Source organism: Phlebotomus papatasi, chromosome 3 (genome assembly GCF_024763615.1).
Source record: "Phlebotomus papatasi isolate M1 chromosome 3, Ppap_2.1, whole genome shotgun sequence".
Taxonomy (NCBI): Eukaryota; Metazoa; Arthropoda; class Insecta; order Diptera; family Psychodidae; genus Phlebotomus; species Phlebotomus papatasi.
This window is the reverse complement of record NC_077224.1, coordinates 50,870,574-50,886,555: the sequence shown is the minus strand read 5'-3', so window position 1 is coordinate 50,886,555 and position 15,982 is coordinate 50,870,574. Positions and strand designations below refer to the sequence as shown.

The following is a 15,982-nucleotide window of genomic DNA, read 5'->3' as shown; positions in this document are numbered from 1 at the left end:
GTTTACAAAATAAAAATTATTGTGCGTTGGGCATAATGTCGAACGCACAATAACTTTTATTTTGTAAACATATTTTTGACATTTCAACGAGAGAGAATGAAATCTAGATCGAGTCATCTCGCTCCCTCTCATGAAAAATTTTGAAAACATGTTTACAAACAAAAGTTATTGTGCGTTGGGCATAATTCTTCAGCACAGTTTATAAATATTTGAATATTTGCCAAAACAAACTTTTTTTCAGGTAGAACATCTTGATACCTTGAAAGGAATGTTTGTGTCTAATTCTTTCATTTCGTGCATTCACACCGCAATTTTAAAATGCCCCAAAGGAATACTTTTATCACTGTTAATAAAAAAAGGAATATAAAAAAGTTAATTTGTTTTACAGAAATTCAAAATACATCGCAATGTTTCATTAATGGTTTATGTAATTAGAGCACAAAAGGAATGTAGGAATTACAGTAAAACTATATTTTAAATCATAAAGAAAAAATAGAAAGCTTCTATTGTAAAACTTTTAAGTGGAATATGGGGAAGTGGGGCATCCTTGAATTGGGGCAGCTTTAAAAATTGAAACTGGAGCTTGCAATGATACAATTTACTTTCAAAAACTATTTTTGAAGTTGAAACACATCATGATAACACTGAGAGAAATCCGAAAAAGTTAAAATAACATTCCGGAAATGTTAATTTTATCCTCCTGCATTATTGATCCGAAATCGGTGTAAATATTATGCTTTTTAGGTGTATTAGGGGTTAAAGTTATCCCTTTTCATGTTAATTTTACACTTAGAAAGGTGTAAAATTAACATTAAAAAATGTTGATATATTTTACACCTAAAAAGTGTTAAAGTTATGAGGAAAAAAAGTTAATCGCACCCTCTTTTTTCAGTGAACACTGAGAAAAAAAGAGGGTGCGATTAACATTTTTTCCTTATAAATTTAACACTTTTTAGGTACAATAATATATCAACATTTTTTAGTGTTAATTTCACACCTTATTAAGGGTAAAATTAACATGAAAAAGGGTACATTTTACCCCTAATACACCTAAAAAGGGTAATATTAACACCGATTTCGGATCAATACTGCAGGGTAAAATTAACATTTCCGGAATGTTATTTTAACTTTTTCGGATTTCTCTCAGTGAATGTTCAATTCTATTTAAAAATAGTAGAAAAAGAATCCAATTTCAAAGCTGTCCCATTTCAAAGGTGCCCCACTTCCCGTTTTTCTCTGAAATAATGAGCACCACAGTGTAATTTTTTAATTTAGCGGTATGATACATTTATATCTCGAATGATTGACCCCTCGAGATGGATATCTGTTGATATGGAAAAGCAATTTTCAATGTTTTCCTCATTTCACAGCCTGGCCCAGTGGAATGGGATAAGACATAAACCACAGAGCCTTCTGGCCACGGTTTAGTTCAGTGAATTGGACTGAGAGAGGCACATCAAAGTGGGTATGAGATTATATTTCCACCCCCTAAAAGACCACCCGATTTGCTGCTGTGGAAGTAAAAAATAAATTTAAATTACAAGGTATGAAGTGTGGATTTTTCATTATGGAGAACTCTCACCCCATTTAAGTGTATCTTCGTCTTTTGGTTCAACCCGAAAAAAACAGCCGTCCCCTTATTAATATATTTTCCCTCTTTTTGTGTGTATTTTGTTTTTGCCTTTATACAAATATTGGGCCATTTGGTGGATAAAAAAATGGCCCAATTAATTTATTCTATATTTACTTCCCTATATATACATACATTTACTCGTTCTCGGTGTTCATGGTAAAAAAAAGTTCTATATGTATAATTATTGGATATTTGCTAATTAAGTAAATTTCCTCCGTGGGCATCCGCCTTACCCTTCCTGGATTTGTCTCTTCTACAGTATTAAAAAATAGATGATGAGCAGAAGGGCTGGAATGGTGTGCGGACCAAATAAATGTCTCTGTGATTCTCGACCAGCGAATCGATGTGCGAAGCTACTGAGTGCACTGGCATGACACAGTAAGTCCTCAGGGAAGATCTCCAGGAAAGTCAATTTCTTACCACTTATCGGATCCAGGCAAGTGTTACCTCTTGCTTGCTGTAAATCAAACAAGTCAGCATTTTTATCCACTTCAGGAATCCTCCACAGAAAAAAGGATTTATCTAAGAGTATTAAATTAATGGGATGGGTTCCTTCGAGGCTCATTTTTCTCACGGTAGAATTTTCAATAGGAAGGTATACGTAATTTATATTCAAGGGATGCTTTACTTCTCAGTTTTATTTATAACGGCACTTTCAAGAGGGAAAGCCACATTCAATTGTGTATCAATTCGTCAGTTTAAAGTGTTCTTAAATTTAGAATATGTTGACATGGAGAATTTTACGAGTTTTGCCAAGTTAGGACCTGTATGTAAAGCTTTAGTACAAATAAACTTACCCTTGACATAATTTGTTGTTCATCCTTCGTCACCAGATGAATTTGGACGGTTTCTCTTAGCCACCTCCGGAGCCAGTGACCAAGCCACACGAGTCCACAGTCACATTGCAGGGGATTGCCGGAAACATCTAATCCGCCAATGATGCTTCTCGTTCCAACAGCATCCCAAGCACTAGCATTAGGATAGAAGGTATCTGGCGACAGGGTAGCCAGAAGATTGTCTGATATGTCGATTTTGAGGCGGGGTACGTGTTTTAGAGCATAAAACAGCCCCGGGGGCAGATCGTTGATAAGGGTATTTCGCAGTCGAATCGTCAAGTCTTGACTGCGAGCAAAGCCATTGAAGGCATTTGGGGAGATTGTCTTGGCACGTGGACCTCTGATGTCCAGAAGATTTATCTTTGTAGCATTTATAGCTTTCTCAAACAAACGTTCATGGATATGTTCCTCCAGAACCGTAACATGAAGCTCCCGAATGGTCCTTGTTCGGGAAATAATCTCTCCAAGATGGTACTGGGATGTTACATGGAGAACTCGTAGATTTCGTAGTTGAACAAAAGCATCAGCAGGAAGTTTGACTCCCTCAATTGAAAGGTCATCCAGGAAGCATATCTGGGCAAAGTCGTTCGAAGACACCTTCCGGATTGGGTTACCGGACAAATCCAGGACCCTCAGTCTCTGTGGAATGTATCTCACCAAATGTGTCAGATTGACGATTTTGTTATAGGCCACATGTAGGACCCGTAACCGAGGAGCATCCCTCAATGATGACATGTCTTGGATATGATTCTGACTAATATCCAGTTCTGTGAGTCTGGATTGTGCCACCATGGGCGGCAAAGTATACAGCCCAGTTGAACGAAGATTCAATCTCCTAAGGCTTGGTAGATGCAACAGTAGTTCTTTAAAATTGGTCGAAACCAATGGGTTGAAGCTTATGTCAAGCGTTGTGAGATTTGGTAAGTGACTGAAGGTGTTATCGGGCAGTACAGTTATGCGATTGTGCGCTAGTCGCAATTCTAGTAAGAAATTCGTATTGCTAAACATAGTTGCATCTAGGTACTCAACCTGATTACCATCCAGTCTTATAGACCGCAGGGTAAAACCGATGTCTGAGAATGTATTTGCCGGCCAGAGGCCGAGGAAATTTCCTGACATATCTAGAAACTCAATCCTCGTATTAACGAAGGCATCCCTAGGCAGGGACTTTAGACGATTTCCTTTCAGATTGAGCACTCTCAGTTTCTTCAAGAAGCCGAACTGCTCAAATTGCAACTGTTCAATGCGATTATCACTGAGATCTAACTCTTGAAGATTCATAAGACCCTGAAAACTCCTCCGGCGTAGGGAACTTATGTTATTGTTGGACAAATTTAAGCAGTCTAGAACCTCTAAGTCTCCAAAGGCATGGTTAGTAAGGGATGATATATTATTGCTTTGAAGATAGAGTTTCCGCAGACTCTGCCCTAGATTGTGAAAGACCCCTGGATCTGTGAGAAAATTGTGACTTGCATCTAGGGTGTGTACGTAGAGGTAGGAACTCAATTCTCCTTCAAAAACCGCAACTTCGTTGTGACTTATGTTCAGACGCATAGGAGTACTGGAGTTGGATACATGTCTAAATGCTTTCAATGAAAATGATGAGAGACTGTTAAACATAAGATCTAGTGCTAGAAGATTTGGCAGAAAGGCAAAAGCAGCCTCGGTAACGTTTCTCAGGCTGTTGTACGATAGGTCAATGTAGGTGAGGAAGGGTAGGTTGTGAAAGCAATGTCGTTCCAGATGTCGAATATTGTTCGACGCCAAGTTAACAAACTGCAGCATAATTAGTTCGTCAAAAGTATTTGTGAAGAGTCTTTCGATGACGTTGTACGAAGCGTCGACATCCATTAGGTTCTTATGGATTTCCGGAACAAATATCGTTCTGGGGAGGACAGTGATGCGGTTATAGGCGATGTTGATGAAGGTGAGCTCTTTGAGTGAAATTAGTGAGTCATCTGGGATTAGTTTGAGATTGTTGTTGTCCAGTCCCAGCCACATAAGCTCAGTAAGAGGATTTAGTGCTTCAAGCGGTATATCCTCGCGATATATTCCAAACGACAGTTCCAGTATCTTTAGGGTTTTTGATATGTTGACAAAAGCACTAGGATGGACATAGTGAATGTCATTGAAACTCAAACTAATCTCTTTGATTGAATCTAGTCCATTGAAGGAACCGTAGTTGAGCATTGTGATCTTGTTGTTACGCAGTAGTAGCGTTTGTAGTTCAGCACCCCAGGACACGAAACCATTTTCGGGTAGGTCGGATACCTTATTGTAGCCCATATTGAGGTACGATAGGTCCGTGCAATTTTGCAGGCTCTCAGCTGGGATGCTAGTGAAGTTGTTACTGCTTAGTGAGAGGACTTTGAGGGTAGGTGGTAGATGGGCTATATGGTTAATTTCATTGGCTGTTAGGTAGAGATATCGCATTCGATTGAGGGTATCTAGACCCTCGAACACATTCGATAGGTGGTTCCTTTCCAAGTCTAAATATTCTAGGGTGTTTTCGAGACCAGCAAAAGCACAAGAGTCAATAGATGCGATACTATTGAATGCTAGGACAACATGAACCGCAGACGTTCCCCTGAAGGCTGCTGATGGCAGGCTTGTGAGAAAATTGTTCTCGAGATTGATGGCCTTAGATCGGATTGTTCCATTGAATAATTGACTAGGGACACCAGTCAGTTCATTGAAGCTGAAGTCTATTTTCTCGAGGTGTACCTTATTGGCAAATTCAATCCCGTCTATACTGGTCAGTAGGTTATCTTTCAATGATATTATCTTTATGTCATGTAGATGCTCAAAAGCTCCCACTGGAAATGTTGTGAGCACGTTTCGCGAAAAGTCACACGTGACCAGGGATCTTGGTAGAGAATTCCCACCCACGTGTGATAACCGATTCTCACTGAGGTTTAACCACACGAGTTTCCGCAATTTGGCAAATGTTCTCGTGGACAAAGTGGTACTTGGTGGCGATTGAGTTCCATTATTGATTTTCCTTTCATCGAAGGGTGACGACAGTTCTGTTATTGAATTCCCCGAGATATGTAGACTTCGCAGTGATTCCGTCAAGCTGCCCCAATTGCCATCTAGTGCCTCAATGTGGTTCCTGGGTAGAGTGTTTTGCATTGGAAGAGGATGGGCACAAAGGTGGAAAACATTGTTAGTAAAACATGTGTGAGCAATAGCAATAATAATAATGTTCTGCAATAAATTCAGTCAAGGAATTTGCCACACTCCCAGCTCAGGCCCTTTGCTTCACGCTGTGTCATGTCTCTTGGAAAGCTCATACAGATTGCTTGAGTCAGGCTGTGGGGTTGGTAGCAGGGGATGGAGGAAGGACACGCATATACTCGTTATTCCAAGGAGGGGTGTGGATTAGGACCAAAAGGTTGGGGTACTCAACTGACACTTACCGTTGTGCCACCAAGCGGGTCAGTGTCTGGATGTTGTGCAGAGCCTCTAGGCATAGCGAGTGTAATGAATTGCCCGACATGTCCAGTGTTATTAGAGAATGTGTCATCGAACTGAAATGTAAGGCAAGCAAAAGTTGATGTGATTAATATCCTTTAGGCCCCAACTTCATACACATTTTTACCATCTATCGTCCCGTAAATCAAGATCAAGAGGCAATCGAGCTGTTCTATTGACTGACTATTCAAATATTGATTTTTTTCACCATACCATGTGACATAAATAACACAGTGGGCAATAACACAATAAACTAAATTAATATTAAGTTTTCTGGAATGAATTATAGGAAGACAATAAAAGAAGAAAAACACTCAATGAAAGTTGCTGTTATTAATTTTTCTTTTTGAATATTTTCTAGAAAATATCACCTATTTTCTATTTGCACTCTATGTATATTGCAAAATGACACTGTCATTGAAAAGAATTCAAGCAAATCCGCTACTGTCGAGTTTCATTAAAAAACTTTTCAGGAATGTGTGTGGATGTATGGCACGGAGCTAATTTTGAGCAAAAGCATCACAAAGTTTGTCGAAAATTTAAAATTTCAGAACTTTTATGCATTAATATATTTTTTTAATAGGATTCAATGAGATGTTTTATCTGTCCAATATGCGAGCATATAGTGACAATTTGCTATTTTCATATCTAGATGTCTCAGATGTGTTTAAGTGCATAAGGAAGAGATACATTTGATTGCAGGCACTGCAATGCTTTAATTCTCACTATGGGAAATGTTCTGTACATTTTCAAATAGCCAAAACTCAAGAGCAACTAGACGGACTGTGCCTTAATGTTGTTCATAAACTTTTGGAAAATAAATCTTTAATAAAAACTTTTGGGTACATGAAACTAATCCACCCTCTCCTGCAATTATGCAGCCTGATAATTAGACCAGAATACCAAAAATGGCAGAATAAGGATTTCTCTAAAACATGCTAGATGAAGTATGAAAGATCTTTGCAAGTCTTAAGCTGTGATCTTTTTTTTTAATTGGCCATATTTGAAATCCACCAAGGATGGAAGTTATAGAATAGATATAGGGAAAACTGGGGCACCACTAAACACGGGGTAGCACCAAACACTAATTTTTATTCCTAAACTACTTGTACTATTAAAGCTAAGTATCCTTATAATGCCTATAAATTTCTATAAGTCTTGTCCTCTGAAGTCAAATATCTGATTGAAAAATCGCAGTGTTTGGTGCTACCCCGTGTTTGGTGGTGCCCCAGTTTCCTCTAATTGACATTTCTAGATTAATCTAGCTACAATTCATAGATAGGACTCATTTTAGCATTATTGTATTTAAAAGGTGTATCATTAGCCCTTTTAGGGACGAGTGTGGCACCGGTGGCCCAAACACGAAAACAATTTTTTTGACTATAGACAATTATTTTGTCCTCTAAATAGTCCGGAAAAGTAGTTTTTGTCTTTGGGACACCGGTGTTCCATTCGTCCTTAAGGTCCCTAAGGGTTAAGCGGTTTAAGTGGGTCACGATGACTAAAAATTTATCTACTTTTTTTAATAATAAAAAAAAATATTTATTTGAACTATTTTATTTGAAATTTTAATCTGAACTATATTTTATTTATATTATATTACTGAAAAAAATTAAAAAACTTAGCCGTTGTGATTTATTTTCAGAGCTCCTTTTTGGAGATAATTTTTTCGGTAGCGACGATTACTCAGAGTATATTTAGAGTAGAAGTGGTCTAGGTCAAAACCCCGAAACCTCAAATACCGAAAGCCAAAATCCTAAAAAGTCAAAATCTCTATTACGCACTTATAAGGGTTTTAGACGTAGGCTTAAGCTACACGGCTTAAATTCTTTAATTTATTTTCGGTCGAGATTTTTTAAAAATTGTTTGCTTATGATTGGAATAATAAGTTCAAATGACCTATAAAATTCTGAAAAACCAATAAAATCGGTTGCTCTTTAAAGTTTTGAGATTATGGATTTCGACTTTAGATATTTTTGCCCTGTCAGAATCTTGATGTTCAGTATTCTGTTCTGACCCTTAGATATGAATTTTTCAAGGCAATGTTATACAAAAAATACCATATCAATGAATTTTATGAAGATTCGCCTTATAAAGTGAATTGTGATCATAAAACAAAAAAAATCCCTTGTTTAATTGGGAGTTTTACTCATCTGCTATCAGGAAAAATTTGGTTTTCTGATTTCAGATGAACATATACTGGCAATCGTGTCCACCGAAAAGTTTTTACTGGTCGAACTCCAGAGATAGAGCAGTATAGGGCGGAGTAACCACTTATCGCCACTTTTAGAAAAATGTGAAATTAATTTTATTATAACTTTTGACCCCTTATCATAAGATATCTAAAAATTTGACACAAAGTCACTGAGATGTATTGACTCCAGATTCGTAAAAAGAGAGGTACTCTAATTTTATACTGGACTACTTAAAAAACTGATTTTTATTAATGCAAATATAGCCACTTCGTCGCCACTTTTTACCACTTCTCGCCAGATTTGTAACCACTTCTCGCCACCTTCTTGTAAACGTCCAAACTCGATTATTTTGGGCAATATTATGCAAAGAATACATTCAGCATTTCTTTCTCTTCATGATCACCTTATTATTACTCAATCGGTCTCCTGCCCCATGTGGCGCAGGAGATTTTATGTCGGCAAGTCCGCTTGCCATTGACGTCGCTCGTTTTTGGGCAAGACATAACTAATTTTTTAAAGCCTCGACATGATTAATAATAATAAATTACTCACTTTAAATGGATTTTCTTTGGTTTTATTTGGGAAATTAACTGAAAATTTACGAAGTGAACTTAGCGTCACCTATTAAAAAGCATTGGCGACAGGTGGTAAAATCAATTCAAAACATTACTACTTTCCGCCATGTCTCATTTTTATATAAAAATAATATTTAATGAAATAATAAAAATCTAAATACAAAATTTATGTATTCTACGAATGTAACTAAATATTCAACAGACAGATTATTTATCCAAAAACGTAAATTTTGTTCGATGAAAATTTTATGACACTTAGTATATTTGGTAAGAAATATTGGATTCCATGCACTTGCTTAAAATATTGCTCTAAAAAATGCTCAAAATTGTAAATCCAAAATGAATAATAATTATTTTTCGACTCTATACATACCAACAATAAAAAATACAAATAACTTTGCGGTTCATTTATTTCATAAATTGTGAAAAATAGAGATATCAATATAAGTGGCGAGAAGTGGGACACTGGCGAGAAGTGGTGATTCCATCCTAATCGCTCATTTTCAAAAAACAAAAAAGGTCTCCAAAAATCAGATCCCAAGTCCCAATGGCTCAATTTTTAAAATCTTTAAATGAAAATTTTAGAAAATATAATTTAAATGTTGTACTTATTATGCTTAGGAGCTTGAATAATTTTGGAAACAAATATTTGTAGAATATATTTTGTTTTTTTAAATCCTCATGATCCATTTAACCCATAGAGGAATACCCCGTTTTCCAATATTCTAGCCGTTCTAGCTCTATAATTCTAAAATAAAAAATCGTATTTTGTAAACAATATTTTTTCAGTGTAGTGAAAAACAAAATAAGCAGCACCTTTTATTGTTAGAGGGCAAGGAACTTTTCTTTATGTTAATTGCTGAAAAATTACAAAAAATAAAGAAATCCAGAAAAGCGAAATACTACAGAGTTTTGTTTCTCCAATAACAATTAAAATATTTCTGCAATGAATAGCCGTACTCACTATGGCGCTGTTATCTTGTAATATCGTTATCTCGTTATCTCGTTATGTTCTCGTAATGTATTTTATAAATGAAAAATTATAACAAGATAACAGATTACGGAGATTACGAGATAACAACGCCACAGTGAGTACGGCTAATATTTTTTTAATGGATAAGAAATAGATAGATATTATAATATTCTTAACGGATCTGACATGTCAATTTTCACATTATGAATGTACATCTGAAAGCAATTCAAGAACTTATACCCATGAAACGAAAATGACAAAAAAGAAGATAACATCGTCCCTTATAAATGTTATTTTTGCGCAAATGAGAAAAGTTTTCTGGGGAACCAGGGTTATCTGACTCCCTCATCCATCTGTGGTATGTGTGTTCCTGTCACAAGAGATTGTCGCACATCTTAAGATTTCATTATCAATTATACAAGTTTTATGCTTGCGCGCCACATTTAACATTAGTCTGGCCCTCCCCGGAACAGCAAATAAAAAACTTTAGCCCATAAAACTATTAAGCTCATCCAACGGACACATCTCTTGCTCACCATGCTATGATTATGAATCATTTACATATAAATTTTCAACATTTTCATCTGTTATTCTCAACTTGCTTCGCCCCTGTTCCCACTATATACATAATTCTGTGTCCTGTGGGATATGTACTTACTTGAAACTTTTTTCCAAGATTTCATGAATATCGTTGTTGACAAGCTTCAGCGACTCCAGTCGTAATCCCTGAAAAGTTTCCTCGTCAACGTTCTGCAGATGTGTCTGCGAAATCTGAATGTGGCGGACACTGTTGTGCAGAAAGACTGCAAAGAAATTAAATATACATTTTTGAGTCACCAACTCTGAAATTAACAGAAAAGTGAAGATTCGGGAAATGGGTTAAAAAAATCCACAATTTCTGGAATTATCAGGAAGTTCCAGACAATGTGGGAAAATGCGTTAGCGAATTTTAAACTTTTCTTTAATTCAATCTTCGTTGGCAAAATAGAAGGGACGATAATCATCGTGCAAATGAAAGGATTTCAATCCTTTTATACTGACGTAATTATCGTTTAAGTCTTTATTAGTTTTTTTTTAAAATCCATTTTCTTTTATACAAAAATCAGCAACTTTTCTCCCTCTAATATAATCATTGTACTTATTTCTCGTGAGCACCTAAAATTTTCAGCAATAAAGACCATTTCAGTGGATGGAGAAAGAATATAGCTTAATAGGTAATTGCAGTTTAAACAACTGTTTAAAAGAAACACTCTTTTACTTTTAAATCCAGTCAAAATCGGAATGCAGATCTTCTATAGGGGAACGTGAAGCAATTTCATGCATGTAATACTTTCAAAAATACCAGAAAACACACATGTTTGTTGTAACATATGATTACATAGGAATTGTGTGTTACATATTTTTGGACAGCCAATACCTAAGAGAAAAAAAGTTTAACTGCGTGAAACTGCCCCTTTCTCCACTACCATTTCCCATATATTCAAATAAACATTCTTATAAAGGAGTAGTAAAGTATTCAGCTTTGCATTACGCAACCAATCGAGACTTCAAAATAATATCCTTTATAATCTATTTAATGGACATTACTTTAACACTAAACCTACCAAGACCCGGTCAAATTGACCGGTCCAAAATTAACACATATTTAAATGGTATACAATGTTACTATTAAATTTTATGAATTTCTTAAAATATACATGTAATATATTTTTCAGTGTTTAAGTTTTAATTTTTCGCTCTTTTCCAAAACAAATTTAATGAGTATCCTATCCTACCGCGGTTTTTCGAAATTTGATCGAAAAACAACCAAAAACGGTCGGTAGATAATTAAATAATAATAATTAAATTTAATTAGCGGTCAAAATACTGATTAAAAATACAATATAAAAAAGGCTGGAAAAGCGTCCAATGCTTTGAGAAACCTTGTGAGAAACGCTTGAACTCGTAACTTGGATACTATACCCAAAAAAACTTTCAATTTCAATTCAATTCAATTCAATTCAATTCATTTGTTCATCACAAAAAATAGGGTATTTCCCTCTTATAAATTTGTGGCAGATGAAAGATAAAAAATGTAAAAAAAAATAATCAGTGAAAAAATAGATTTAGGAAGAATAATAAAAAATTTGTTAAAAAAAAAAACGAAAAATGGTTAAGATTCAAAGAGCTACTCAGATGAGATCAGGCAGTGTTCCCTTATAGCAGTAACCGATCGTCTCGCATAATTTATTTCTTAATGGTTCACAACCGATTTGGACTGAATTGAGCTCATTCCGTAAGTCACTCAAAAGATCCTCAGAAACGAATGAGGAATAATAAAATTGATTTTTGGACTAAAAATACATAACGGCTTGTAACCGGTTCATAACAGATTGGAAGCATCTCAGCTTTGTCAGAAATTCCAAGACCTTTCCATCGCGCCCAATCATGACCTTATTTAGCTGAGAACTACGCTTTCTAGACCCATTTTAAGGTTTGACATTGAAAAACCGTTAGAAACGAAATGTCCACCAAATCAACTTCTAATTAAACCATATACAAAAATTTAAAAAATTCAAATGACGCGTTTTCGAGCAGTATAAAAAATTATTATGGGGGACATGAAATCGGTACTTAGGTCGACCATGGGGGGCTGTCCTCCGAAGGTCCTAAGACTATATCTTTAACTGTTTGGGCTGCACTGCAGTAATGTCAAGAACAAGGTCAAAAACGATATAATTTACTGCGGAAACTCGTTAACGCTCAGTGAGGTATTCAGCCAAAACTGATGCGTACCTCTGCACTTAGCCTATCTTTTTCCGTAGCAGAATAGTGTGGAGTCTACACTTATGAATGTTATACGCTTATGAACAGCGTACAAAAATCTTAAGTTCTTATGTAAAACAGATTTCGAAAAGATATAAAATTATTATCATTTTTTTTTTATTTTTCAAAATCTGTTTAATGTAATATCTTCAGACTTTTGTGTTGTCCATAAGTATGTATAACATCTATAAGTGTAGACTCCACCCTACGCAGCTGAAGTATGTGAGAGATCCTCGCACGCTAAGTAAGTCGACGTCGCTCTTAACGATACCGCCCGTTAAGGCCGTACCTAGAGTTGAAATTAAGGTAGGGCATCAGTAGTTAAAGGTAGGGCATTAATCAAAATTTTTGATTGATCTATTTTGGTTAGTCGATTGCCGTCCACTTCACTTGAATGTAAGTGAATGAGGTAAAACAAAAAAATGTTTCGTCTTGTAGAATGTAGAATACGTTTTGATCAAGTGAACATAAAATGTTTCATTAGTTTGACTTGTCAGCTAACAGGAAATATTTGATTTTTGGACTTTAGATGGACCAATTCCGAGCAAACTTCTTCACCGAAAAGCATTTTTTTTTTCAAAAAAATCTCCAAAAATATGGTTTCAATGACTAGATTTTTAAAAATTTTAAATGAAAAATTTAGAAAATATAGGTTATATATTATGTCATATGCCTAAGTCTAAGAGCTTAAATTAATTTTTTTTAATAAGCTGAAAAAAATTGAGAAATTATGTATATTTTTACAGTCTTCTTGATCCACGTAAACCCTTAACTATCTTGAGAATATGTGGAATACGTAAATGAGAAAAGAAAATATATTGAGTTTTTTATGTAAGAAATATAAGAATCTTTACGCTCATTTTGCTAAGAACCAATGAAAAACATTATTTCATTTAATTAATCATCAAATAATTGCAATTTTAACTCATTAATAACAATGCCAAATTGATGGATAAATATTCTATTTTATTTTTTTAAGATGTTTGTAAAAATATTTAAATTTTGCACAAAATTATCGTTCGATTTTCCATACGATTTTAACCAATTGCATTAAGCACTTCAATCGATAACTCTATTAGATTAGATGTATCAGGCCATTTAAGAGGTGATTAATTTCTTCTCTACCATATCGTACTACGAACAGATTACTTAGAACATTATCTTAGTTTGTGGTTTTCAAGGTAGGGCATTGGAAGTTTTAAGGTAGGGTATTGCCACTCAGTACCCTCCAGCGCTACGGCCCTGCCGCCCGTATTATAACAGGATGCATAAAAAGCACTCCGGTAGACAAACTCTATCCCTCTTAGCAAGAATTGCTCCATGATGGGTGAGGAGACAAAATATCTCCAGTAGAGAGATGTCCAAGGTTCTTTCTAAACCGAAGCATCTTCTCCATGGTCACAAAAGACCAAGAGCAAGGCTGAAGGCTGTAGGAGCTTTTACCACTCTGTCAAACCACTTGAAAGGAGGTTAGAATTAATCTTCGGAAGGAAGTCTTTCCAACAGATTTTTTCGAATTAAGGTAAGGCCTTCCTCATGGTGGTGACCAAGACTGGAAGACATGGAAGTCTCTCAATCGTTTGAGAAGCGACCTAGCGCGTTTGAGAGACAAAAAACGGCGATGGGGATTCTCCGAATGTGACATTCTTTGTGACTGTGAGGTGATCCAAACTACCCCCATTTGTGTGTTTGTCGGTTGTCCCCTGCTTCATGTGGAACAGGGGATTTGCTGACGGCAAGTCCGCTTGCCATTAACGTAGCCCGTTATTGGGCAAGACAAACTTAACTTCAGGCCTCGACACGATTAATGATAAATAAAAACCGTTTGGGCCCTAGGTGTCGTGACAGACCGGTCAAACAGCGTGACGTCAAAATACACGAAACTTCAGATTTCCAAAATTCTTCTAAAATTTGATTTTTTATGGTTTGAGGGGTCGAAATATATAAATGGAAATGAAGATTTTATTATTCTCTCTGTGAAGTTCGAACAGAAAAAAATACATACAATAAGCATATTATGTATTCTAATGGAATCTAGCAAATGTCAATCAGTGATAATGTGTCATGCAAGGGAAGGGAGTGTAACAGACGTAACAGGACAATCACGCCAGGTTGAAATGAGCTTTCAGCACTAGAAGCCCTCATTCTCATTACATTTTGATCAAGGGGTAACTCATTCTCACTTTTTCTGACAAGGGTTTCTTGTTTCTCAGGTTCCGCTATGAAATTCTTGGGTTTCTCTGATACAGAAATTAGATTCTTCGGGTTTTGCGAAATATTTCTTGGACAATTGACAAAGGTTTCTCAATATGAGTCATATGTGATTTTCTGAAAACTATCAAACACACAACTGACAGAAACGTTACGAAATTGAAGATTGTTGCAAGTATTTTTTTTATTTATTACAAAACTTCTATCCTAGAAAGGAAAAACAGTTCAAAAAATTGAATCTTTCCCTTCTGTAACACTTTCCTTATTGGCGCGGCCAATTTTTCGAAAGTGTGTTACTTTATGCTCGGAATAAAAATTAAATTTTATTCGAAATGTGTTGGAAGTAATTAGTATTCTTTTGTAATTATTACTTTCAAGTGGAGTCTAATGAAGGTAATTCAATACGGTTTTTCTTATGAAATTATTTTTTTTATGTTGAAGCTTTCCGTAGTATTTCTGTTTTTCAATGTGATAGAATCACAACAAAATCAGCTTTTAACAATTAAGAATTCATAACTTTATGAGCTAATAAGGTAAATCTATTTTACCACAGGAACTAACAAGCTCATTCAGCATATTTTAAGTGCCTCTTATTTTCCCATCTTTTGCCGTATGAGGAATCCCGAATGTCGGCCAGGAGTTTCACCGAGAGTACTCAGCACTAGAGAAACTAAAATAAACTAAAGTAGAAGTGAGGAATTTGAGGCATATTGGAATGAAGAAATTTCATTTTGCAAATGGAAAATGAAACAAGTCACATGCAAGGTGTATTTTCACCCAATTCCTCTCTTAGAAATGGCTTTTGCATGACTGCAGAATTTCCACGATATTTATGTGCAGTGCCAGATAGGAACGTGAACTAATATTGCAAAATGGATACGGAGCTACAAATGCCATTCATAACTAACCCCTTGATAACACTGTCAAATCAATTACTATTGTGCCAACCCAAAACAATTAATCAGCATTTTCGAATTTTTAGCTGAGTATCTTTTTTTTTGTGACAAAATAACTCAATTTGGAACAATTGATGTATTTCCAAAAAAGGACACATATGGATGTGTTACCAGGATGATGGACCAAATATATTTATGTCCCCACACAAATCATTCATTCAGATGCACCTGTGCTCATTTCATATTTTCCCCGTGCAAGCATTTGGATTATACGTGAAAATCCATATTTTTATCCGATTTTCACCCATTATGCTATTTTTCACTGACTTTTGCACAAACAAGACGTGGATTGAAGCAGAAATACATGGTATTCAAAAAATTTGC

At 35.6% G+C, this 15,982-nt stretch overlaps 1 protein-coding gene across 1 annotated transcript in view; it reads right to left on the bottom strand.

Annotated features, from left to right (window-relative positions):
• Window positions 1-1,657: 1,657 nt before the first annotated feature.
• LOC129807210 (chaoptin) overlaps window positions 1,658-15,982 on the bottom strand; it is a 132,121-nt gene continuing 117,796 nt past the window's right edge. Inside the window, exons 3-6 of the mRNA XM_055856313.1 lie at window positions 10,345-10,489; window positions 5,889-5,999; window positions 2,431-5,581; window positions 1,658-2,090 (exon numbers count right to left, since the gene is read on the bottom strand). Of these exons, the coding sequence (XP_055712288.1) occupies window positions 1,887-2,090; window positions 2,431-5,581; window positions 5,889-5,999; window positions 10,345-10,489 (3,611 nt within the window). The 3' untranslated portion in view covers window positions 1,658-1,886. The remainder of the gene's footprint in view (window positions 2,091-2,430; window positions 5,582-5,888; window positions 6,000-10,344; window positions 10,490-15,982) is intronic.